The sequence below is a fragment of the Melopsittacus undulatus genome, chromosome 8 (assembly GCF_012275295.1).
Source record: "Melopsittacus undulatus isolate bMelUnd1 chromosome 8, bMelUnd1.mat.Z, whole genome shotgun sequence".
Lineage (NCBI taxonomy): Eukaryota > Metazoa > Chordata > Aves > Psittaciformes > Psittaculidae > Melopsittacus > Melopsittacus undulatus.
The window spans coordinates 35,080,206-35,106,962 of NC_047534.1; the positions used below are offsets into that span (position 1 = coordinate 35,080,206).

At 40.8% G+C, this 26,757-nt stretch overlaps 1 protein-coding gene across 1 annotated transcript in view; it reads right to left on the reverse strand.

Moving 5' to 3' along the window:
• ALS2 (alsin Rho guanine nucleotide exchange factor ALS2) overlaps window positions 1-26,221 on the reverse strand; it is a 44,037-nt gene extending 17,816 nt beyond the window's left edge. Inside the window, exons 1-17 of the mRNA XM_005144638.4 lie at window positions 26,148-26,221; window positions 18,816-18,905; window positions 16,003-16,157; window positions 13,793-14,712; window positions 11,053-11,413; window positions 10,036-10,204; window positions 9,479-9,575; window positions 8,998-9,075; window positions 7,907-8,083; window positions 6,160-6,331; window positions 5,584-5,764; window positions 4,825-4,890; window positions 2,151-2,313; window positions 1,272-1,403; window positions 916-1,044; window positions 480-550; window positions 38-104 (exon numbers count right to left, since the gene is read on the reverse strand). Coding sequence (XP_005144695.2) covers window positions 38-104; window positions 480-550; window positions 916-1,044; window positions 1,272-1,403; window positions 2,151-2,313; window positions 4,825-4,890; window positions 5,584-5,764; window positions 6,160-6,331; window positions 7,907-8,083; window positions 8,998-9,075; window positions 9,479-9,575; window positions 10,036-10,204; window positions 11,053-11,413; window positions 13,793-14,712; window positions 16,003-16,157; window positions 18,816-18,835 — 2,958 coding nt within the window. The 5' untranslated portion in view covers window positions 18,836-18,905; window positions 26,148-26,221. The remainder of the gene's footprint in view (window positions 1-37; window positions 105-479; window positions 551-915; window positions 1,045-1,271; window positions 1,404-2,150; window positions 2,314-4,824; window positions 4,891-5,583; window positions 5,765-6,159; window positions 6,332-7,906; window positions 8,084-8,997; window positions 9,076-9,478; window positions 9,576-10,035; window positions 10,205-11,052; window positions 11,414-13,792; window positions 14,713-16,002; window positions 16,158-18,815; window positions 18,906-26,147) is intronic.
• Between the last annotated feature and the right edge of the window lie 536 nt (window positions 26,222-26,757).

Genomic DNA, 26,757 nt, shown 5'->3' on the forward strand with positions numbered 1-26,757 from the left:
ATCACTGAAGCTCCACAAAATTTGTTGGTATTCCCACCTTTTCCTGTGGTGTTGACGGAACAAGAACAAGCTGTTCTTCTGGTGTCGTAATCTTCAATCCATTCCTACATGGGGTGGGGGGGATAGAGGGAAGTATTTTAATTGAGTGAAATTTTGTGCAGAAAAAGGCAAGTTTTCTTATAGCATGAATATTGTATTTTCCCTTTCCCTCCCCAGCTAGCATTCACTTTAATATTAAAGTCAGCTGTGAAAACAAGCAGCAGGCAAGGCTACTCACTTCCCTCTTGACTACATTATTCTTTCTGAAGTTTATACAACTAAGTTGTTGTGTTTTTTTAAGACACAGAAATATACCAAGTTTTCTGAAACAAGACAGAGAGGAAGACATAACTGCATTCAGCCTACAATAACTGGTTACAAACCACTTATCCTCCCTCCCAAGACAGCTGACTTTCAGCATCACAAGCAAGAATACTCACACATTACCAGCTTCTTCTGAAAGAGCTTCTACCCACAGCGTGGACAAGGGAAAAATATGGTGCGTTGAGAACTGTAGGCAAGAAGGAGAATGGAAACTGCATGGGGTATTGACCCATTATCCCTACCCCATACTTTCTTGAACAGTTATTTTCTTCTGAGGATTATGGGAAACTGCATGTTACAGGGTCCTTACATGTACCTTGCTCCAAGAAAAGCCAACAGAAACCATGCCAGCTATAGGGCAACAGCACTCAAATGTTAAAAAAATAGTGCATGATTTAAAATTTATGTGTAAGCACAAAAAAAAATACTGCTTTTAAGTGTTCAAACAACATTACAGTGAACAGTGCAAAAACTTGTCTTTGTTGTATGAAAAATGTGTCATGTAATTTGAAAGAGAGAAAAGGTTTTGTTCCTGGCTATAAGCTGGCTTACCTGAGCATGTACCAAAGCATCATTAAAGAGAATGAACCAGTTTACAGAGAATCTTCCCGCATGCTGCAGGGACAAGCCACGATTGCTGCTTTCACAGATTAAGCGACGCTCTGGTTTTCTCAAGGAATCCTATGGATAAGGTTAAAAACAAACGTACAGCAGCTTACTTCTCACACTGATTGTGACTTAAGGTCAGTGCTATTTGTCTTACATAGTAAAGGCCCATCCTTTTTAAAGCAACATGACCTCAGCAACACTAATTAGAAAAATGGTAAGTGCAACTGGGACAGCAGCATCAGTATAATGCTACCAGCAAGAGATTTAAGCTGCTAATGGACTGACAGTTGTCATTGTACCGTCATTTTCCCAGGAAAGGTCTTCCAGAAGCCAAGTGTGTATTCTGCTTCTTTCCTTTTTCTGTTAAGATGGACAGCAAGGGTCTCATAAGAAGAGCTGGAATCCTGCAGCTTCTGGTATTCTGGAGATGCCTGTAGAGCACAACAAAGACAGACCTGAGACCATTTCTGAACACCTGTACCAACAGCAACACAACATATGACAGTTAGTCTGGTTAATAAAGTAATGGTGGAGGGCAAGCTGTTTTCTTGGTCACATGTTCTGTTGGTGCGCTGGGAGATTTTAAAACTCACAGAAGTGCCATGAATGTTAAGAGGAGAATGATTAATATACAATTACATGATCTACCTTCTTGCAGCTTAACAACCTGCAGCAGAAGTAGGGCTAATAACTGCAGGAGTAACACTTTAAATTACCATATTGGGATAAATGTACAAGTAGTTATTGTTTCTCTTTAGTCACCTCTTACTTCAAAAGAATGCAATTATATACATCTAAATGGGTGGTAAAAGTCTACCTAACATATACGTGGTATTTTTAGTAGAGCACTACAGCCAAGGGCAGCTACAGTAAAGATGCCAGATGGAACTGAAAAGTAACAGGCAAACATCAAAATAATCTATTTACAATTAGGCTCAGACACACAAACAAGTTCTGGCAGGGTAACAAGCTTCTACCTGTCGTGTGATCTGTGTAGGTGTGGTGTAAGACTGCGCAAATAAACGTGCACCGCCTTCCCTGCAGCGAACACAAGCTGAGGCAGCTTCTCTGAGGACTAAGCTATTTTTAATTACCTGGTGTTTACTTCACACAGTTATTTCCGAGTCCTAAGTTTCATGTGTGTATTTATTCAGTTCTAGATAACAAAGCCAGCTTACCACTTCAAAGCATGTGGCAAGCTTTAGCAATGTTCTAGCATAACTATGAAGTCGTCCAAATGGCATGAAAAACAGAGCATTCAGAACTTCCATTAGCTGGAGGTTTTCCTCATTCTTCTCAGACAGTTTCTGTAACAGCTCCTGGTTTTTACTCAAGAAGTCTCTATATGATGGGATCATTGGAGAACAGAGGGAGGAGACAAGGAAAAAAAAAAAAAGACAGCAAGACATTAGTGATGTTTTGTGTAAATGAGCCCAGAATGGCCCTTTTTGGATTTTCACAGATCAATACAAATTATAAAGGCAAATGCATGCTGTTTATTAATGTATTCCCAATTTAGTTTTGGAAGTACAGCAATACAGACATGTAGCTCTTTCATAATAACTCTAACACAGAACTTTGTTTACTTCTACTCTCACATGCTCAGTCATTAAACTGGTTGAAGAAAGTTGATCAAGTTGCCTCACTTGGAAAGTAACTGATTGCCTTTTTCCACTTTAACACTTGATTAGTAAAAGTGCTAACAAGCGGAATGATTTCCCCATTATTAAGATGAATAAGTTTCTAACACTGCTGATTCATACAAAAAGGCCTGAAAGCATCTTAACTTGGTTCCAGTGCACTTCCCTAAATATACTGAAATAATCTCTTCCCCACCCCTGCTGTTCAAGGCAACTGACCAGTTTTCCCCCTAACTAGAAAAATTACATCCTACCTCAAAGAAAGGCAGGAAATCTGTTCAATCCTCAGTCTGATTTCCAAGGGGGAGAACTAATCTAGTTCAGAGAAGAAGAGGGAAATGATTCTGAAGACAATGCATTAACACACAAAACCAGGATTTCTTCATTAAGAGGAAAACAAACCTACTTTTCCCTCTCCTTCATCCTATCTGTGTGCACATGTGGTAGCACATATGACACATCTGCATTAAGGCACATTTCAGCTGGGAGGCATTTAAACCACAAGCTGCAAGAATCAGGTGAGACTAAGAAAGCAGGCCCCAGGGACAGTGAAACAGATCAGAGAATTGCACAGCAGGGTCCCTAAGAATTCTACATAACTAGCAAGATGCCATTTCACACATCAAAATAACATCTATTTTCTAGGTCTGCTAATGATATTTAAGAACTCTCTTGTTCAACAAGCATTAAGAATAGTCTTCTTTGGAGAGAAGACCGTATTTCTTAGTTTTAAATTTAACCACCTGGATGGCTTGCATTTTTAAAGTGCTTTGAAACCCTCACATGGAGTTGTCTCTGTCAAAGTGTCAAATAATAATTTAATGACAACACTCACCTACCCTTTCAGAGCACATGCTCAAAAACCTGCCAACCATGGAGACTGCTATTGAAGCTAGCACTTTTTTTTAAAGTTGGGACTACTTCTGATGCCTTCATATAATACCCATGAAATTCACAGAATATCCATAAAATACAGGCTGACATCGTTAAGCACTGACTTAAGGCAGTATCGCTCAAGAAGGGGACAAGGGGAAATTAGCAAAGATATTTTTGACTTCCCTCTGCAAGCAAGAGGAGAAAACTTGCAAGACATCTCCCTGAAGTTTCAGACCCCAGTATAACAGTGCTGTTCACTTGAGACCCTGGTTGCACTAGGGAAAGCTGTGACACCTGACAGCAACAACTGATGTGATGAATTCACTAAGTAATTTCAGCATCCACAGTTTTTTTACTTCTAAATAAGCTTATATTTGAACTAAGAGTTCCTATAAGCCTCCCTAAAAGTCTTGACCAGAGCAGAGAGATTCCCAGTGTGTCTCTGCAGTGGGATTTGGTATTTAGTCTTCAGCATTGGTCCTCAGGTGCAGAAGTTCTTTGTGTAAGTACCGTCTAATACCATAATTTGTACTATATTTGAAGCACTCCAAAAATAACTGGAATAGATTTACTCCCACATTACAGAAAATAGGACAGAAGGAAGGAAAGCCAGCAATTCCTCAAACGAGTTAAAAATACCCTCGTTACATCATTACAACTTCTTCACAGCACTAGAGTGAAAGATGCAGCATCATTATTTCCTAGAGAAAAATAATACTGAACTGAGAAAAAAGCTTTATGATCTCTAAACTTCAAATGTATTCTCAGGGCTTAAGGTGAAATTTCTTCCTCACATGTAAGAGCATCTACGTGTAAAATACGATGAAGCAACCTTGAGAGGCAGAGAAGACACATGCAGAAATGTTGTTATTTTTGCATCACTTTAAAGTACTTCCATAAACTTTAAGAATTCAAATGAAGTAAATCCACATTATCTACTCTTCCTAATTCTTAAAGGAGAGGTTGCTGTTCTGTATTTTCCTGACAGCAACATTTTGAAAGAATAAAATGCTAACAAACACTGAATAGATGATGAAAATATAACCTCAAGACTAAGCTCTCAAAAATTATTGTCTGAAATGTATTTACATTTCTTCTTGGAATTTATAGCAATTTGTGCCTTTCTCCACCTTCAAGATAAAGTAAGCATACTCATTTAGCACCATTTTAACCTAAATTTTTATCGCATTTGAGAGGAAGTAACTTTTTCTTCATCTGACAGAGAAGGAATTAGTGTACTTGAGATAGCTGAGACCAAGCCTCTGCATGTTCATTACACACACAAGTCTTTAAAGTATGGTTCAAAAGTTCCTGAAAAGGGTAAAGGTTTGCTTACATTGCTGGCTTCGCAAGGAGCGCAAATCCTCCCATTACGAGGAAGTTTGTTACTGAAGTACAATACCTAAAATTGGGAAGAGCTTCAGTTACAAAATAAGAACTTCTCTGGAAATTGCAACTGCTGTAATTCCCAACAGTTTACTTATAGTAAAAGGTATTACAGCTCTCACAGGTAATCTAAGTACTTGTGAAAATACTAAGCAATGAAACAATGCTACTGGAACACTTCGGATTCACCTGCTTGGAGCATAGAACACGCATTCCTATTCCACATTGCTGCTGCCTTTAACACAAGGCATACATGCCAGGGCAGAAGAATTATCCTTCCGGGAGACAGGTTTTTAGTTAATTACTACTGCAATATTTTGCAGCCCCAATAAACCCCCAAGGGTAGCTTTACTTAGTAGCCTAGCCATAGTAACTCTACTACATTATATTACAAGATCCTTACTATTAAGTGATGAACATGTCACCTTCTTACAGGTATGCAACAGCAACCAAAGATGAGTTTGTATGTAGAGTTTTACATTAGGGAAACTGAAGCTGTCAGATGCACTCCACTGGCAAAGACTTTGAAATACATAGCTCACCACAAAATTAATTAGTTTGTGTAAAACTCTCCATACATCTTAAATAGCAAGAACACAATTTGCACAAGTTAGTTATGTAGCTCTTCTTACAATCTACTTTTCCCCTAACTTGTGGTCAGTAGGTTAAGCCTGCAGAGACTCGAGGTGAGAGGGAATTGGATACTTGCTCGGTATAACTATCCAAAAAGAGACTGGAATGCTTCAGGATGGCCAAGCTCCTGGCTTCTTTTACTCCATGAAGAAAGCTACTTAAAGAAGCTCCATGTTGACCAATGAGATAGCACAGCTTGCTGAACCTGCTTGCCATTTCCTGCAACAACTGGATTGTATTTGCATTGCCCAGATTATCTGCAACAGACCAGAAAGCAATTTCTCTTACCTTACGAAAGAGCAGCACTCATTAATAAAGAGAATTACCACAAGGTGCTGCTTAGATGTTTTATCAGCAATTTCACCTCCTGGCTACATTATCCAGATCCAGGAATTTAACAATTTTAGACTGAATACAGCAAAAAATAATTACATTTCAGGTGAAATAGTCAGGAAAGTACACACACTAACAACATATTGCAGATGTCATAATGCAGTTGCATTTCACTAGTTCATCTAAATAAGGGTGAAGAGCAAGACCTTGATTTATAAAGCTTTATCTAAAAGATATATAATTACTTTGAAATTCTGCATAAAGCAATCTGTTGTGGAACATAGGGGAAATAATAGAAAATATTAAAAGAAGTTCTTACCTAAACCTAAAAGAGGTCTAAGAACCTGAGATTTGATCTCACTCAGTTTGAAATAAAACCTTCTCTCAGTAGAAGCCAACTCATGCAAACTGGCAATATATCCCATTACGTTTTTGTCTACTAAGACCAGACAGTTGTCACCACCAGCTATCACATTGCTTATGTACCCTATCTGAAAGATGAAAAACAGAAAAGACAAAAACACCAGCTGAAATATTTTTTGTGTACACTCCAATTTACAAGCAGGGTGATGCAGAATAAACCATATCTTTAGGTGCACTGATAGTAAGTATTAATTGCCTACAGTGACAAACAACCCATTCAATACTGGCTTAATATAAGAATGACAAAAGTAGAAGAAATATTTATGAGACAATCAATGCTGCTTATTTCCTGGTATTGACAGATCCTAATGGACAATAAATAGATCATCTTTTAAGGTGACTCATACAACTGCTCCATGTTTAAGAGAGAGTGACCTTAAATTCAGTCACTGTAAGAACTGCCATATACATCATGCTTATACCAAAAAAGATGATATTAAATAATATTACTACAGCAGCTATTTCTCCTATTGATTACAAAGTGAGAATAGCAAGACTTTAATATTATGGCTGCACCCTGACCTAGAAGTCCTTTCTGGACCTGGAAAGACATGAATTTATTGATAAAAGTATCAATAAACTGGACTAATACTAATAACTTGACCAACACCAGAAGTAATATTTGTACAGATATTAGCAGGTATTTGCTTTCCACATTATCTGGGAAGAAAATTCTTCTCTACAGTCAGCACAAGTGCCACTGATGCCCTGTGGCTCCTCAGTAATTCTGGTTCAAATGCAGTACCATACAGTAATTCAGTGTTTAGACTCTACTTTTAATTTCTTTGTTGTTAGATATAGGATTCCTTTGAAACACTGAGCACATGCATACACATGAACCCAGAGTCTAAATCCTCACCCCTCCTCAAAATCCCTCTCCAACTGCTATTCTGCTCAACGTAGAGAAGTAGCAATGAGACCCAGAAGAGCTGAGACAGAGCTGCTTCTACCCTCCTGATCTCCTTTTTGTTACCTTAAATTCAGGTTGATCTGAAATCATAAACAACTTGAAAGAGGATGTGCAGCCAGAGTACACAATCCCCTATCACGCCAATTTCAAAGCAGGATACAAGACTTAGCTTGATGAAGAAAATCGCACAGGGGCACCTCCTCTTTCCCATAAACATCCAAATGCACATTTTGGTACTTTTGTTCAGTTCGTCCTCTACACCCATGAGAAAGGGAGGGGGAGGGAAAGAGACAGTGCCAAACTCAGAGAGACCTTCTGCCCACTCACAAACAAGATGTGCAGCAAGCAGAACGGAATAGAGTAGACGGTACCTTCAATCACTTGGTGAACAACAGGAAAATGAAGAGCAATAGTACTGAAGAATAAACACTTGAGGACTATGGTGAAAACAGCACAACATAAGGGTGCACTTTTGCAGCATGCACACATGGAAGGAAATTGAATAGACACACTGGAAACACTTCCCTGCCATCAAAGGGAAGACCAAGAAACAGGCAGGGAAGAAAACAATACTGATTAAGCTTCCTCTCTGTCCTCAATACACTGCACTCCTAATTTGACCGCTAGGAACCGGTTACTTGATACCATTAAAGCTAATTGAACAACCAGCTCTGTGCCATTTCCAAAAAGCATCAGTATGATTTGCACTAAACTTAGAGGAAATACTACTTACCTTACTACAGGATAGCAACAAAGCTGGACTCTTAGTACAGCTGTTTTCATACAAGCTATTTTCTGCTGGTATCTCCTGACCACTGTAATATAAACCAGGTTGGAAATCTTCTTCATCTGCTAGGAAGAGGGAATAATCTAGTCCTGCTGCTGTAGTCCAAACACCATTGCCACACACCTGAAATTCATGAGGAAGGAAAAGCCATTAGAAATAACTATCCAAAGTTGGAAGGAGGGAATAGTTTTAGCTCTTCTAGCCACACATGCACGTAATAAACCTGCCAAGAAAAGTACTGCAATAGCTAGTAATTTTTCAACTTCAGAATCTCATAAACAAACACACTTCCTGTATGTACACTGAAAATTGTCTTTCTTTCCACTCTTTCTAGCGGCTGAATTGTCTTTAAATTATAACTCAGTTTTATTTTCAAATGGGTGTCAGGTGAGTTTGATTAAAGTTGGGACACTATTCTGCCCTCTACATTGAATTGAGACATCAATAAATTTGGGAGACAGTTATTATACTGTACCTTAATTTACATAAGGCCTAAGCAGGAAAACTCTGCAGCTAGCCTTTCACTAAGACAAGCGCCGCAAAACATAGGCAAGGGTCTGGTCTAACCCAGAATCATTATTTGGCTATTCACTCAATGTCATGTAAAGTTCAAAACAAATAGACATCCTACTGCCAAAACAGGCCTGGAAATACAGAAACAAACAAAAAAATATAGGCATGGACTAGCAAAGTTAAAAAATGCTAGAAGCAGTTTTTAGAATAAGACCAGTGTTCCAAAGGATTTGAAGTTTCAGCACTACAACACTGGTATTAGAGAAACTGAACACAATTTAGAGTGAAATTTGGTAAGATACAACCAACCACATTTCTCGGTTTTAAAACTTCAAGGTAGTAAAAAACCAGTGGAAGTCTGGGTAAAAGATTTCTTAGGTAGATTTTTCACAAGCTCATCTAGGATCTCTTTCACAGTATAAGCACATGGATCCATAAAGAAGGTCATCTTCTAGAAATTACTTTGCACTCAACTTGTCTAACAGACCCCCAGCTGAAAGAAAAATGCAGAAATCAGGAAGTACCTTTGCTAGACGAGGGACTGTTGTTGGGGAGTTCAAGTGACCAAGCTGGCCAGAGCTATTACTGCCCCATGAATACACCTGTAAGAAACACAGCTAAACATCAGAATGCAAGTTTATATACATGGACACATACTGAATTGTAGTAGTATAACACATCAAGTGTACACACACACAAGTCAAGGGTATAAGATTCACCTACCAAGAAACACTTTCCTAATCTCCACTGTCTTTCTGTATTTTCAAACTGTCTTCTCACATTCAGAAATGGAATGTGCCAAATCAAGTCATGTCAATCTTTAATCATAATGTTGATGGTACATGCAGAATGCTGGCATTAAGAGAATTAAAATTCCACACTGCTTTCAAGTTGCCTCCCACAGATGGGAACAAGAGTTTACAAGCAAAACCCCAAAAACTTAGGAAACACCAAATGTGACAATTATGTCATAGATAAGAAATAAATGATAACAGGCACTTGTACCTGAGATTTGGCAGTGAGTGCTAAGGAATGATGGCCACCAGCAGAGAGGTGAATCACTTCTTTACCATCTAGGCTTTTCACGCATAGTGGCTGAAGCCTGTCAATCCCCAGAACCCATGGGGGATGGTGGGAGGGAGAAGAAAAAATTATCAAGAGCATCTTAACAGAGAAATAAATTCCAAGTTTTATTTTTTCCCAAAACAAATTAGAGAAAACAAATATACATGGAGTCTTTTGGCAATCAACTAGCTTGGTCAAGAAGGTCATTAAGAGCACAAATTGATGATAAACCTCATCTTAATTTGGACTAAGTCAAAATATCACCAAAATCCTAGAGATTATAGGGGAAAAGTCATAACTGATTGACATCCACTAACAAGAGAGTAACAAAACATGTCACTTAAAGGAACTTGGGTCACAAGATTTAAAAGAACAAGGACACAATGCAAGGCAGCTGACCAAATTTGAGAATTTGAGAAAGTTTAATAGTCAAAATTTTCTAAGTGACCTATTGAGTGAAAGAAAAAAAACCCAAACATTGACCAAAGAAATCTCACCTTGGTAGAACATCACCATGCCCTAGCTGTCCTTCTTTCCCCTTTCCCCAGCTCCACACCTCCGTTCTTAGAGAGGGTAAAAGAGCATCAGCCTCACCACTGTAGGTTGGAGTCAGAGCTACAGTCCTCATTTTTGCCCGCCCTACCTTCCGTAAGAGCCTAGGAGAAACTGAAAACAGGCCAAGAGATAGAAAAATTGCTCATCATTTTAGGTAAATGTAGCATTCAGACTGTGTGTTACACAATAATAGCACTATTTGAGAACTGATTGAGACTTCTTAAGGAGATCTTAATTAAGATTGAGAGCAAAGGCTGCCATGCAAGAAGACAGGTTACAGATAAACAGAGATAACGTACATGTTAAAAGTAGACAGATCCCAACTAATTCTTTACCAGCTGTTAAGGGCAACAGGCATATGAGAACTACAGTTTTACTGAAGCAAATGAACCAAAACAAACTGTACATCAAAAAAGTATGTTTTGAAATAAAATACAACCCTGCAGTTCTGAATAATTCCTAAAATCCTCCCCTCAGATCCAAGATCAATATAGAACTAAACCATACCCATTTAGAGCAATTCACACTAGAATCTATGAGGTAAGAAGGTCATTAGCTTTTAAGTTTGGTAGTGGGAATTGGAATATTTCTAGGCCTCTGGCTCAAAACCAGCTCAGTGTATTAGGGATTAGAGGCCACACAGATTTTTATGTACTATGCAACCTACATGAAAGACAGTTTGCTGCCATTTTGCGATAAGATGCCCAGACTACCACAACGTGCCTCCTTTACCTTACTTTACTAAGAACATTTGTAAGCCTGCTATGCTTTTGGTTTTCCTAGCATGCAGTATCTGCCAGTCTTCACTCCCTCTGCTGCTTCCAAGTCCTAAGGTATATTTTATAATTCAGACACCTTTGCTAGATAATTAATTTGTGTCCAATCAATGTTTCATTTTCAGTTAAACCTCCACATTATTATAACTTTTCCAGCTGGCTTTCCCCAGCATGTTTTTTTACCTTGTGACAACAAGCCAGGCAGGGAAAGCCTTCGACTTCCTCCTTCAGATTCCTCCTCTCTAATATCTACTAAACTGGAACTCTTCTTCCCCTGCATGGATTCCTGTCTGACTTGCTCTTCTCGACTGTCTTTCAGAGCTTCAGGCCCTGGGGAACCTCCGCCAGACTGAGATCCTGATTCACTTGAAGGTGTGCCATAGAAGTTCATTACTTTCTTCAGAGACAGTGCTCCTGCTTCATATGTAGCAGCTACTCTCACCCCAACTGCTGATGCACAAGAGGCCACCAAGCTGTTCAAGGCAGATGTGCTGGTACCTGGAGGGCCAGGGATACAAGCACTGAGTTGTTCTTCTTGTGAAGGCTAAAACCAAAGAAAAAATTAAAGACTATCACACCAGAGAGCACATAACAGTAGGAAGATGATATATGTATTCCCTACTCAAAATACATGCTATACTGAACAGACATTATAAGAACGTTTTTTGTACTTGGGCATACATCTATTACTCAGAATCATATTTTTTTAACGTAGGACCAAGCACCATTTCTACACAGACTGGGCTTTGTCTGCTGCACTTGCCTAGTACAAACTCATCCATAGAGACCGTGGGTCTGTTTGGTTTCTTTAAACACATAAAAGAAAAATCTTTCCAAACAAATATGAAAAGATAAAGAGGGATTTCATTTTAGGCTTATTACCAAGTTCTTCACCACCAATTGAAATGCATCAGTGAGAATGCTGTATTTACAGAGAGGTCTCTTCTGTATGTTAAAGGGAAAACAGTGATTCATGGATTCATTTTTCAAGGTCTATCTAAGACTTTGTGGGGCCTATGTGTCCCCTTACACTACTGTTGTATCCATATAAAGCTTGGTCAATAAAATCATCAAGTCACACTAGGGACAACCTAACTGAAAGCAATTATAAGTACCAGCATGTGGTTACCTATAATAGCAATCAATTTATCCACCAAATAAAGAAATAATGCACAAGACTATGTGGCAAATAGTCTGAATGTTAAAACGAAGGCAGCAAAGATCCACTTTCCCACCTAATACATGGTGTGAAGTAATATCAATATTACATCTAATTTTATTCTACAAGAAGGAACAAAATTTTTGACTTTTTTTTGTGAAAGTTTAGGCTAGAGAATTGGGCTTGGTCCTGTTTACTAGCATTTAATTCCTATTTATAAAAGGCATGCCTAGCAATACTCAATAGAAGAGCAAACTCAGTATGTATAGAAAAGCAAAGAGAAACAGAGGATTTTTACTAATGCAGAAACATTACGTTAGTCCTCAGCTCTGCTATTCACACATATGCTCAACTCTGTCAAGATTCATTGAACCAATTCCAAGCTTATTCCTGGAACTGTACAAGGGAAACAGAACTCTAGAAGTATTCCAGGGACAAGGAATTGAGAAAGGGAGCATGGAACTGTGCACTTCAGTCTTTTCCTAATGGCAGGAGCTCTCCCAGGAGTCTGAGGGGCCCGCAAACTGCTAGAATGCATTTTATTAGCAAAAGGCAGGACAACTGTGCTCACACAATGTTGATTTCTCTGAAATAAATTTACCTCAGAATAGGAACACATAGCTTGCTGAATCACCAAGTTCCTGGACAGTTTGTTTTTGTTTTAATACCATTACTCTTTTTCCAATTAGAGTTGATAATAAAAATCAGCTATTTATTAGGCACTGTAAAACTTATCTCCTGGAACCATTGTGAAAAACTTCTTACTGTAACTATTAAGAAAAATGAAGACATTGATGTCTACACCATACTTTGTATGACAAAAGACACTTTGAGAATTCTGCTATGATTTTGCATCCTGGGCCACAAAGTGGCAGGTTACCTTACAGACGTTACCCTTACCATATGCCACCTAGCAAGAGAGTACTTGTAGTGGGACTGCCAGACTGCACTGCAAGATTTTGGATTGTTTTCTGTCCAACAGCTTTGGAGTTTTATCTTCTTCCTCCCATCCCAAATAAACTTCTTTTTCAAAAGAGTGGGAAATTCAGTATTTTGGCAGAGACATTGTGATAAAGGTTCAAGAACCAGGAAGCAAGAATGAACCTAAGCATTTTCTGATGCTTATTAAGAAATTATTACTTTACTGTTCTGCTATCGCATCCAAATAGCATCAATGAACCATTTCCAAAACACAGAGTAGTACTTCTGTATTTCCCATCCCTGTTTATGAGTCTATGCCACCTCTACATGATTAACATCAGAAGCCTTTTGGTCAACACTAACATTACCTTCACTATCTTCTCTTGCAATCTACAATTTTTAACTGATTGAGCAATTAGATTTGTGAAGGATTCATTCCATGTTTAGAAAATAAGGTTTTACCTTAAAGGTAAGTTAGGCAACTACCAGCTTACTGCTGGTTTCCCACACACAACTGGGAAACCCACACACAACTGGGAAACCCACACACTGTAAACCAGCTAGAGAATGGGAAATTGGTTTCCTTGGCTCTGGTACTGTAAACCAGAGGAAGAAGAGAGACTACAGCACAGTCAAAGCTGCCCACATTAAAGCCTGACAAGTGAACATGGATGGAGGACAAAAAAAAATTCTGCTTAAAAGTTGAGAACCATCAATGATAAGAAAAACCCTGAAACTGTAGGATCACCACAGCTATACTAAACTAACCACGTTTCATTTGTGAAGAGTAACATTGTCACTTATACAAGAAGAATTGTAGCAAAGTTAGAGCTAGTTACCAACCTGCTCAGGTTCTGGGCAGCTGTTTTTCTCCAGGCTCTCACTTAATGAGCGATCTGACAAACTGATTAAGTACTCTTTCACTCCTTTTTTCTCTGGGAACAGAGTATTTCCAGGACTAGAAATTACACTGTCTTCCTGTCCATTGTTACTGGAAAACACACTTGCTCCATCAGCTTCTAAAGCAACAACCGAATGTTCTTCCACAAGTGGTTTCTGGCAGTCTTGGCTTTGGCTGCCTGATACATTTTTTCCTTCAAGGGTCTCCAGTGAGGGACAGAATGCATGGCTTTCTGGTCGGTTATCAGACAGTGCTACGCCCAGTGGGCAACAGTGACTATCTGAAATGATTACATGATCTTCCTTGTCCGTCATCGTAATTAGGAGTTGGCTGCAATGATTGCACCTCTCTGGAATAGGCTTCATTTCCTGCACAGGAAGACATTGTACCAGAGCCAGACTGTGGTAGGCTCCGCAGGCAATCTGGAGTACAACGCGCCCTGCCAGGTGCTCTACCTTCTGTGGCTTTGTCACTGGGAAAGTTGTTGTTATGAGGCCGAGCTGACAGCCACTCCCCCAAGCCCATATCTCTCTGCTTAGTGACAGTGCCAGCGTGTGTTCCTCTCCACATGCTAGCTGCAAAATCCTTACTGATAACAGAGGACTGGCTTCAGAATCAGAAATACTGATGGGTTGTGGCTCTGGTACACATGGCTGATTAGCAACTGCACACTGGCCAGCAGAATTGTTCCCCCACATGTACACCACACCACTTTCTGTTACAGCTCCATTATGGAAGCTGCCAGCTGCCACTGTAATAATATGGTGCCCAAGCAAAGTATTTTCTAAGATAGGACTATTAGCACATGACTCCTCCGTTCCTGATCTCCAGGGCAGTTTTCCAAAGCTGTAGACCTCTCCACCTGGGAGAAACAAAAAAAAAAAGAACAACCTAGCATGAGTCTCATGAAATTAAAACAAACCCAAGATTTGAAGGGAAATTTAGATAGATACCAATTTTTAGCTTACTCTAGACTCAGTGGAACTATTGCTATTGATCTATGAAGACTGCTGGCTGCTCTCTACTATTGCCACTGTTACATTCTGTATGGCACAGTTAACATTTCCCTGTGCACCCATGCACTGTTTAACAAAATAATGCTACTGTACCCAAGTGTATTTATTGTTTCTATTTTAAGAACATACAACCATGAAGAGCATGGCAAAGTACAGAGCTCATCTCTCCATGCAGTGATCTAGTATTACCAAACTGTATTGTTTGCATCCCTACAGTAAAATAGTGTTGCCCTATCAGGTGGAAGTGGTGGTGGGGTGTGCATAAATACATCTTGCCACCGGTTTGATGTTATACTGCAGCCTCTGCAAAATATCATTAGCATTATCTGAAAAGATTGGAACAATGCCAGTTCAAGTTACTTTGCTAAGAAACCTATTTTTGAAATGAACAGTTGTTTCCTCAGCAATAGAAAAAACTGTAAATCATATCCACAAACATGGGGCAAGAACACACACAGAAAGACCTTTTAATTGCAAAAGAAATATATTTTACAAAAGCCTCTGGGAGTTCCAGAATTCCAGTACAGAAGAGGTGCTTAAGGCAGACTCACCAATAACCTGGATTCTGTCCCTCAAAAACAGAGAAAAATAAAGAAGCTTCCAACTTACTCTTTACAACTCTATGCCCAATGATCAAGTACAAGGACTGAGCTATGCAAACACTTAAAGGGACTGGCTTTTAGAAATACTTAGATTCAGAGTGCCAAGCTGCTCACAGACCAAGACTCACGCTATTCACCTACTAGCTACAAGTTCTTCCTGAAGGACGCAGAAACAAGAGCTCTTACACATCAAGAGAACCTCTTTCTGTACTTGTTTGAATGAAAGACATGAGGAACAGCACTGTTTTGAATTAACACTGTCCAGATTAAATCACTATCTTTAAAAAGGAAGTCCAGAGACACTGTTAAAAAACAAGAAGTACAAAAGAAGACACTAGGTGTATAACATCTACTCCACACAGTTTTAAGTAGCTTGTAACTCAGGAGGAAATACTGGCAAAGGTAAAAATCTAGCCTTTTAAAAGTTGCACATGAGACACAGAGAGAATGAAAAACAAAGTCTAAAATAGGAAAATTTGGCAATAACTAAAGCTTGTTATTGCCCCAAATCTTTACAATTAAGATGATTATTACCTTCTGTTAAAAGTAACCCATGATGTATCCCAAGGGCTGCCTGTAATACAGTCTTTCCACTGAGGCCCAGAAGCCTTTCTGGAGTTACAGAGCAGGAACCAGCCTTCCAAACATAGACCAGGCCTCTCTCTTTGGCTCCTTCTGCCTCTTCTGAGCTACAAAAAGAGTGGGGGAAATACAGAATCCACTTGAAGTTTTCCATAGTTCAGTAACCCATGGTTTGCTTCTCACATGTGTAAGAAAGGCTTAATAGTTCAGGCATTAGTTTTAATTTCAGAAAGCCAACATATTTCACTTACAGTTCAGTAATCTTAATTTAAATGTCATTTAAATGAAAAAAATACCTTCTATTTGAAATCATTAAGTTTCTTTTTCATTTGTACTTTACTGCCTGAAAAAAGCTGATCTTGTCACTAGTAAACCTTATTTTATTCACTACTGATACATACTATATTATTCACAGCTTTATATTATATATTCTATTTGTTGCTCATACCAAGGAGAACAAATTAATACACAGTTCTGACATTATACGCCAAAGGAGACTGTTCTATCAGTTCCACCCACATGTAAGCTACTCTGTTCCTATCTGAACAATGAGATTTATAATGTTAACTCTTCCTGTCTTAGAAAGAACATTTGTGGTTTATTAGGTTTTATTTATGTTTCCATTGGGTTTTTTTCCTCTTTTACTTCTTAGTAAGTTTCTTTGATTCAAATATGCCAGACATTCAAATTAATTCAACACAGGGAAAAAAAGACCCTGAAAATGTATGGAAGTATCTGGGCTTGCAGGAATGACTGGAACTATCCAAAGCTGGTTTTACACTTCAACACACTCTGCTCTGAATGCTCAGTCAGCAGCTTCTCCCATTCAGCACAAAGAAATTCCTCAAAACTTTGAACATGGTTTTAACAATTTGTTGAATCACTGGATTTAAACAAACACAAAAAGTCAGTTTAAACATCAGTATACACTGACAGCATGTCAAATTAAATTAAGAGTTTTCTTCGAGTTTCTTTAAGCTTTATGTAGAACAGACTTATTCACCCTTCAGGAAAAAGTAGGTTTAGCTCCTTATTTACCAACAGTCAAGTCATTTACTCCCCACATAAACCAGTTCTTGCAGCTTTGCATGCACTTGTGAAGATAAATACATAAGGCAGTGAGAAAAGCTTTGACAGAACAGCAATCTTAGTCTAGAAGAAAGGGCACAAATAAACACATTCCAAAACTGAAGCAAACCCAGGAAAAGTTAGTCTTATAGGCTGTACTGTGGACAGCTTAGGCACGTAGCACATTCAAAAGCCATAAGGCCCTACTTGTGGGGAACGCTGCACAAGAAGCTGTGCCAGCAGACCTGAACGACAGCACAAACATCCTGACCCCCATCAGCTGCAAACCATGGGAGTCAAGAGGAATCTAAGTTAAAACAGAGATAATCTCTGAGAACTGCAGATATTGAAACAAAGAAGTTACTGAAGACAAAGATGTAATGTTGTACATGGGACTTCCCCAGGAGCTAATGAAAGTACCCAATGTGGACCGAAGGGACAAAAGAATGTGTTCAAGCAAAATGGGAAGTAATAATGTAGCAGAAAGTGGTAACAGAAAAATGTGCTTATATATCTGAGAACAGACAAGTTGTTCAAGCAAAAGTGCGTGAACAATAATGGGATTGGTTGGGAAAAGTGTATGATGCTGCGAAAAGTACCAAGAAGAAACTAACCCATGCTAACAATTACTAACCACTAAGCAGGGGTCTATAAAAAGCCTGTAAATAAATAAACAATTTTGGTTGCACCACAATTGGAGTCTGTGCCTTCATTATCACACCTCCTCGTGCAGGCAACTGATTTTCTGAAACTAAAACTGTTGCTACCTGTGGTACATGGGATGAACAATCTTTCACAATCTGCCTTTTCACAATCCGCCTCTGAAACTTTCAAGATGAGAATAACTACGAGAGGGGAATGACCTCTCTTAGCTCCTGGGCTCTTCCCCAGGGAAAAAAAAATTAAAAAAAAGAGAGAAAGGTGACAGTGAAGAACTCTTCTAAAATTCAGATGAGTCATTTAACCCAAACATTATATATGCTATTAAAATGCAGAGTCCATCTTGCGTTTTAAATACCTCGGACTTGTGCTCAGAATAGAAATAAATTAAAAAGGAACCAATTGAGTAACATATAGGCCAGAAAAAAAGTTAGAAAAATCCAACATCATAATTAGGCCATTTACCTAAAACCAAAATGTGGATTTTATTCAGGTGGGCAAAGCACACCAAAGAACACAACACTATATCAAAGCTTTTTCATCAACATACTGTGCAATAAATTCAGTACAAAAACTCATATTTGGGCTTTTATCTATGTAAAAGATCTTCAGAGAACAGTGCAAGACAAATTTGGACATTGCCATACCAAGGTCTATTACAAGTCACTAATTTTCCATCCCAAAAATATCTGACCTCTGTCACGCATCTTTAGTGGAAGAAACAAGGAGCAAAAGTTTAGTCTACTTCAGGGCTATTGATCCAGGTTCAGGTAAGATTTACTGTGCACCAGAGAATGTTATTTTCAAGATTTTAGCCTATGGCTATTCCTTCACAAGTTACAACAACCAACTTAAATTGCTGTTGTAATAAACTGAGTGTTTGAGACATAACTGAAACTAGAGCTAAGTTACTCCTCCTCTTCCCTTCAGTGTAAGTCCTATAAGGAGTAAGCTGACATCACTTAATTTTACAGAATGATTCTAAGTTGGCATATTTCAGGCAGTCTCTGTGGCTTCACCTGGCTATTTGTTCTCACCTTCTTTCCTGTGAGTCCATCTGTCAGTGGCAGCACTCCATCACCACCAAATCATTGCTCTTTCAAAGGGAACAATGTAATTCCTATGAACTGCAAAACATGATAAACCAGCCATTTAATTGCAAATCATATTAAGCCTAAAAAACCACAAAACCCATACCACCACTGAAAAAAAAACCCAACCACAAAAAAAAACCCCAAGAAGCAAAGCTTTAGATCCTATGTTAAATAAGCACTTCTACAACACTGGGATGGTTGAAACATTTAGTTCACTCACACTGAGTTGGCAGACAAAAGCTAAACAGCCAGACTTGTCCTACCTACTCATCTCATAATAGGTCTATTTTAAGACTAGACTGAACAAAACCTAGTTCAAAGGCAGAAATTAACATTAATCTCTCTGTAAGTCTCAGAACACCATTCAAGAAACATCAAACTGATCCACTTTCAGACTAAGATAAAATTCTATGCTTAAGCTAAATTTATAAGGTAAATTGATTTGTATGAGCAGAAAATGGTTAGGAGTTGAATTCATAACCATATTCCCAACCAAAGCGCATATAACCATTAGAAGGTAAAGTTCTATTAAAGCCTTTGAAGAAAGCTGATTAAGAGTCCAAAACATTTCTTCCTGCAAGCAGGTTGCAGAGTATCTGTGAAGATAAGACAAGACCAGGGAAGCTTCTTATTACCTTTTGTGTAACAAAACAAAGCTACAGTTAATCTTTGTCTCTTATATTCTGTTTGGCTTTTTAATATTGAAAGAATTGCAATTTTCCTTGATCTAGTGCCTTACTAGATGAAGTATTAAAACTTTTCCTAACATTAACACATGTAGTTATTCAAATAAAATAAATTCTTTAGACCTTTTGCTTTATTATAGGTGCTGTCTAATAACCACTGTAACAAAAGCAGAAAATAAATTATTTAACATAACAGTCTTTTAAGGCAATACATTTCCACAAAAACATCCAGAATGAGTAGCCTGAAGCTCTTACATACAGAAAAAAGAAAGAAAACATGGCCAGTCTTGATTACAAAACACAATACATGCAAACCTGCAATATGCACACAGAAGTTTCAGTCTGCTTAGAAACAGTAATCTTCAAGTTGATAAATAACTGAAGTAGCAGAAATCCCAACACTTTCACTAGACTGCTCTGAATAAGGAAGTACCAAGCAGACCTTTATAAGCAACATATCATGCCAGGTGTTCCCAGTTTTCCAAACAGATCACTAAAAACACTAGATTTGGGCTTCAGGGCTGGCAAAGAACATATCACAAAAAGACAGACACAAATCCATGAAATCAAATTAGTACGTTAAAGTAGTATTGTGATAAGCAATAAGCACCTTGCTCTGAAAATAATTCAGAGCATACTTTCTAGGAAAGAAAGCCACACTTGTCACCAGAAAAATACTGCTTTCAAGCCATTTCTGTCTCTCCTTCCTCAACTCCCACAGCTGTAAAAGTTAACTTTAAAAATATTAGCAGAAGAAGCCTCACAAATGGAAGCAAACTGTCATGCAATACTTCAGTAACAGAGGTGCTGACGAAACATCAAAGGAAAATGGAAGTGCGTTTTGGAACTTAAAACTCTCTGATGTGTTCTTGCTCAGAGTAAAGCACATCTGGGGATTTTTTTTAGCCTGCTCAAAACCACCTAACCCTACAATTCATTCTCTTGAAATGCTGGCACTTCTCTGTGAAGGAGATTAGCTTCACATAAAAATATCCAATGATGTGAATTGGGCAGAGATGGGAGCTTTGATAAAGTATCAACAACTGTATCATTTGTATCATATATACTTAAAAAACAGAGAACTGAGGCTTAAAATTCTTGGCTTCTATAATTTGGGGAGGGTTCAATTGCACAAAAACTTACTGTAATTCTCATGAAAGCTTCTGATCATAACAAAGTTAAATATTCATTAGTTAAAGGGGGAGGGGGACATCATTCCATCCCAACACACCCAGTCAGTTGCCAGCACCTATAATAAATGCTTGGAGCAATGTAGAGATATTTCAGCCACTTCAGCAAATGAGCCGGCTTCATTTGGAGCTTGGCTCAGATGCCTCTATAAAACGCCCATAGCATGGGGAACAAACGAGGAAATAGAGATGTGGGCACATCTACAGGGCTATGATATAATAGGCATCACAGAAACATGGTGGGATGGCTCCTATGACTGGAGCGTTGGAAAGTTACAGGCTCTTTAGAAAAGACAGGTCCAGCAGATACGGAGGGGAAGTCGCTGTTTACGTCAGGGATAGGCTGGAGGGTATGGAACTGTCTGGGGACTAGTGATCAGTCAAGGGAGTTTGTGTGGCAGAGTTAAAAGGATAACAGCTATGGGGGACATTACTGTGGGGATCTATTACAGACCACCTGATCAAGAGGACTCTGTGGATGAAGCGCTCTACAGAAAGATAGGAACAGCCTCACGCTCACAGGCCCTTGTTCTCATGGGGGACTTCAATCACCCTGACATCTGTTGGAGCGATGGTACAGCCCGGCACAAGCAATCCAGGAGGTTCCTCGATTGTGTGGAAGACAACTTGCTCCTGCTAGTAATAGAGGAGCCGACAAGGAGAGGTGCTGTGCTTGACCTCGTGCTCACCAACAGGAAAGGGCTCATTGGAAATGTGACACTCCAGGGCAGCCTTGGTTGCAGCGATCACGAGATGGTGGAATTCCAGATCCTCAGGACAGTGAGAAGAGCATGCAGCAAGCTCACTGCTCTGGACTTCAGGAGAGCAGACGTTGGCCTCTTCACGAACCTGCTTAGTAAGGTTCCATGGGACAGAGCCCCAGAGGGGCCCAAGACTGCTGACTGATATTCGGGTATCACCTCCTACAAGCTCAGGAGTGTTACATCCCAACTAGAAGGAAGTGCAGCAGGAGGGCCAGGAGACCTTGGATGGATGAGGAGCTGCTGAGGAAACTTAGAAGGAAAAAAGAGGCTTATAAAAAAGTGGAGGCAAGGACAGGCAGCTTGGGAAGAGTACAGGGATGCTGTCCAGGAAGCTAGGCTACGAAAGCTAAGGCCCAGTTAGAATTAAACTTGACTAGGGATGTGGAAAACAACAAGAAGGGATTGTATATGTACATTGCGAATAAAAGACAGACCAGGGACAACGTGAGCCCTCTCTGGAAGCCATCAGGAGAACTGGCTACCCTGGATTTGGAGAAGGCTGAGGTTCTTAATAACTTCTTTGCCTCGGTCTTCACTGGCAAAGGCTCTGACCGCACCACCCAAGTCTTGGAAGGCAGACACAGGGACTGTGAGAATGAAGACCTAGGGCCCACTGTAGGAGAAGATCTGGTTCGAGACCATCTTAAGAACCTGAATGTACACAAGTGCATGGGACCTGATGAAATCCATCTGTGGATCCTGAAGGAGCTGGCAAATGAAGTTGCTAAGCCACTGGCCATCATATTTGAAAAATCATGGCAGACAGGTGAAGTTCCCGATGACTGGAGAAAGGGAAATGTAACCCCCATTTTCAAGAAGGGGAAAATGGATGACCTGGGGAATTACAGACCAGTCAGTCTCACCTCTGTGCCTGGCAAAATCTCGGAGCAGATTCTCCTGGAAGGCGTGCTAAGGCACATGAAAAACATCAAGATGATTGGTGACAGGCAGCATGGCTTCACTAAGGGGAAATTCTGCCTGACCAATTTGGTGGCCTTCTATGAGGGAGCTACAGAACTGATGAACAGGGGCAGAGCAGTTGATGTCATCTACCTGGACTTGTGCAAAGTATTTGACACTGTCCCACATGACATCCTTGTCTTTAAATTGGAGAGACACCAATTTGATAGGTGGACCATTCAGTGGATAAAGAACTGGCTGGATGGCTGCACGCAAAGAGTTGTGGTCAACGGTTCAATGTCCGGCTGGAGACCGGTAACGAGTGGTGTCCCTCAGGGATCGGTGTTGGGACTGGTCTTGTTCAACATCTTTGTCAGTGACATGGACAGTGGGATTGAGTGTGCCCTCAGAAAGGTTGCCGATGACACCAAGCTGTGTGGTTCTGTTGATACGCTGGAGGGAAGGAATGCCATCCAGAGGGATGTCAACACACTTGTGAGGTGGGCTGATGCCAGCCTTATGAAATTTAACCATGCCAAGTGCAAGGTCCTACACAAGGGTTGGAGCAATCCTAGGCACAGCTACAGGTTGGGCAGAGACTCGATTCAGAGCAGCCCTGAGGAAAAGGACTTGGAGGTATTGGTCGATGAGAAAATGAACATGAGCCAGCTTCAGTGTGCACTCACAGCCCTGAAAGCCAACCGTATCCTGGGCTGCATCAAAAGCAGTGTGACCAGCAGGTCGAAGGAGGTGATCCTGCCCCTCTACTCTGCTCTCGTGAGACCTCACTTGGAGTATTGTGTGCAGTTCTGGTGTCCTCAACATAAAAAGGACATGGAACTGTTAGAACAAGTCCAGAGGAGGGCCACGAGGATGATCAGGGGACTGGAGCACCTCCCATATGACGACAGGCTGAGAAAGTTGGGGCTGTTCAGCCTGGAGAAGAGAAGGCTGCGTGGAGACCTCATAGCAGCCTTCCAGTATTTGAAGGGGGCTACAGAGGTGTGGGGAGGGACTATTCATTAGGGACTGTAGTGATAGGACAAGGGGTAATGGGTTAAAACTTGAACAGGGGAAGTTTAGATTGGATATAAGGAAGTTCTCTACTGTGAGGGTGGTGAGGCACTGGAATGGGTTGCACAGGGAGGTTGTAAATGCTCCATCCCTGGCAATGTTCAAGGCCAGTTTGGAGAGAGCCTTGGGTGACGTGGTTTAGTGCAAGGTGCCCCTGCCCACGGCAGGTGGGTTGGAACTTGATGATCTTAAGGTCCTTTCCAGCCCCGACTATTCTAGGATTCCACGAAAGTTACTATTCAAAGATAAAGCCAAGCATTTGACTAGCTGTTTTGCACAATCTCCCTTCAAGGCCCAACTGAAAATGTTGGTCCCTAATGCCATTTTCTTTCCATAAATGAGACACCTTGAAGACATTTATAAACAATTTTCAAGATCAGTGCAAGTTTTCATTCTCTTCTAGGAGAGTGCAACATTATTTCCATTTCACAGCTAATACAAAATACAAAGTATTTGGTCACAGCCTCAAATTAAGTAATTATAAGGTTTCTTCCTCTGAGTAGGAATATAGAATTCTCCTTGCAGTTTCATATCCATTTACTAGTACAATGTAGCATTACACATACGTTATTTCTTTTCTATTAAGACTACCTGAACTGTTACGAGGTTTAACAGTCACACAAGCGAATGGCCAGGCACAATAAATCATTGCCATGGTATGGAAGATGGGTATGACACCAGCACCTGCACTGCTGTGCCCACACATTCACTTTCTAAATTTTTGCTTTACACTACAAAAGGAAAAAAAGCAGACTGCCAAATAATGCCGAATTATTAAATGGATTTGTGCTACAAACAGATGGTCATAGCGTGACACTGAGGTCGTAATTCCCACTTACAGAGCAGAATGTGAATTCAAATTCTCCAGAAACCAAATGCTACCACAGCATAATAACTGCTATGGCAGGGAATGAGGTGGAGTAAACATGGCTTTCATTACTATGGTATTGTGTCCTTCACTGTCAGTGACCATTCTTTAATAAGCATCCTGGGTATAAGTCATCTTACATTCAGGGCTGAACAAGAATATCTGGTATGCCCCTGACTTTCAGAAATACTACAACTCCCATCAGCCTTATGTACTTATTTACCTGCTATAGTTAACAAATACTACAGTACATCTACAGCTTTCAGACATGTTTATAAACATTTTTATAGTGATAACTTATACCACTAAGACTGCAAGTTTGTTATACAAGGTTATCTACTCAGGTTCTGAAGGTTACCTCCAAGCTTTGTAATTCAACCACAGTTGTCATCATCAGCCTTATCTACATATGTATCATTTATCATTGCTAACAGTAGTTCACATATAATGTGTTACCACTCCAAGAAGCCCTTGTGATTTGGTCAGCACCAACTAAACAACCATTGTTTTTAATATTATGTGATTAAGATCTGCTCAGAACAAAACAAAACAACTTGCTACTAAGACAGCTGCAATCCCTTCAGGTGTGTGCTGAAAGCTTTTAATGCTGGTTCCAGTGAATGAGGGATTGTAGCAAACAAGATATAAGAGTAAAGGGGTGTGTGTGTGTAGAACTACAACAAAGGGCCAACTATCAGCTAAAAGAACACAGCTGAAAATTACTATAGCACAGAATTAGTAATTTAATGTTTATCAAACTCATAGGAGACTAAAAAAAATTCTGAATATCTCTTTCTCCTCTTTCCTTTTGAATTTACACCTTCTTAATTCAGCACAGGTTCAGGTGCTTCCCCGTCTAAACAGTTAACTCCACAGAAGCTTAAGGAAGGTAAATAGAGAAAATTCACATAAGTTGCTGCACTACAACAGCAGTGATGAACTACCAGTTCTCTGTGACTACTCTAGTTGCTCCTCAGTGTCTCACCAGTTACTTTTTGTGCTGAAAGGTCTGTGAGAGTGACAGCGTGCTATGTCATCTGTACACCATACTGCACCCACGCCAATGCCATCCTTCTATAGATTCTGAAAGTTGAAACATTTACTCCTGAGCAAACAAATCATGCAAAGAGAAAGGGCTCTGAAACAAAAGTGTAATGTGATAAAGGGCATACTGTTTAAAGTATGCCTTAAAAACTCTCATCAAGAGGGAGGAGTCCTTTAGGAACCTACATAAAGAGGTCAACATCTCTGCTCCATCAGGCTCTAAGAGTTAGATAGCCTTCAGTCAGAGGTCTTGAGCCTCCTCCTCAGTTACTCATGCCCAGTCCCATAACGAGCATGGCCCGTTCCCTCAGCAGCATCGCAGCACACCACCTCCTGCCTACAGCCCAGGTGCGGCAGCCGCAGGGAGCGCCAGGCCGGCCCTCGGCGCTCGCCGCTCTTCCCATGTCCCTTCAGGAGAGGAGCCCTTCCCCTCGCCGCCCCTCCGCACTTCCCCCACCTGTTGCCCTGCAGCCAGGAGCGGCTCCCCGGGGACAGGGCTGAGGACGCGGGGCCACAGGCATGGGCCGAGCGGCAGGGAGCCGCTGAGGGGGCGCGCGCGGATAACGGCAGCGCGGAGCCGTTCTGGGGGGCGGCGGGAGAACGACACCCTAGGCACACACACACACCCCCCACACACATACAGGTCGGCGCCCCACGTGACCCAAGCTCCACTCCCCCCCACGGAGGGTGCGCGCTGCCCCGGCACCTCCCGCCGCTCCCTCACTCCCTTCCTCCCGCCGCCGCCTCACCGGGCGCCGCGCTCGCTCCCACCGCCGGATCAGCTGATTCACGCGGGGCCGCGGGAGGGGCGTCCGCCGTGAAGGGGGGTGGATCCCGGCGTCGGCCCGCGCACGCAGCGGCACTGAGGAAAAAGGCCGCAGGGCGGAGGCGGGATTCGGCCGCCGCCACGACGGGTCCCGGCCCGGGACAAAACAGTCCGAGAGCGAGACCCGCCGGGTCGCGGGAGTTCGGTCAGCTGATGGTGGTGGTGTTGACAGCGCGTTGGGAGTGGTAAACAGCAGAGGAGTGAGGCTGGTTGTGCAACACCAGCGTTACCATGCCGGCCCCAAGAGTCACCTGAACACGTATTTCAAACTGTATGGGGCACGAATAAAGAACAAAGCTGTAACCCACGCAGGAAGCCTGACCAATACTCGGTAATACCCTCTCGTGCTCCATAAACCCTCTGAGTGCAGTTACTCGTTTGAATGGGAGTCGGCCTGCACCACAGTTTGCTGACCTAGGGCCCTCCTACAGGACAAGCTTTACCTAAACAGTTGCTTACCTGTATATGTAGGTGTACATTAGATGTCTACATGTGTATGTACAAATTCTGCGCACATACAGGCCTATATATGT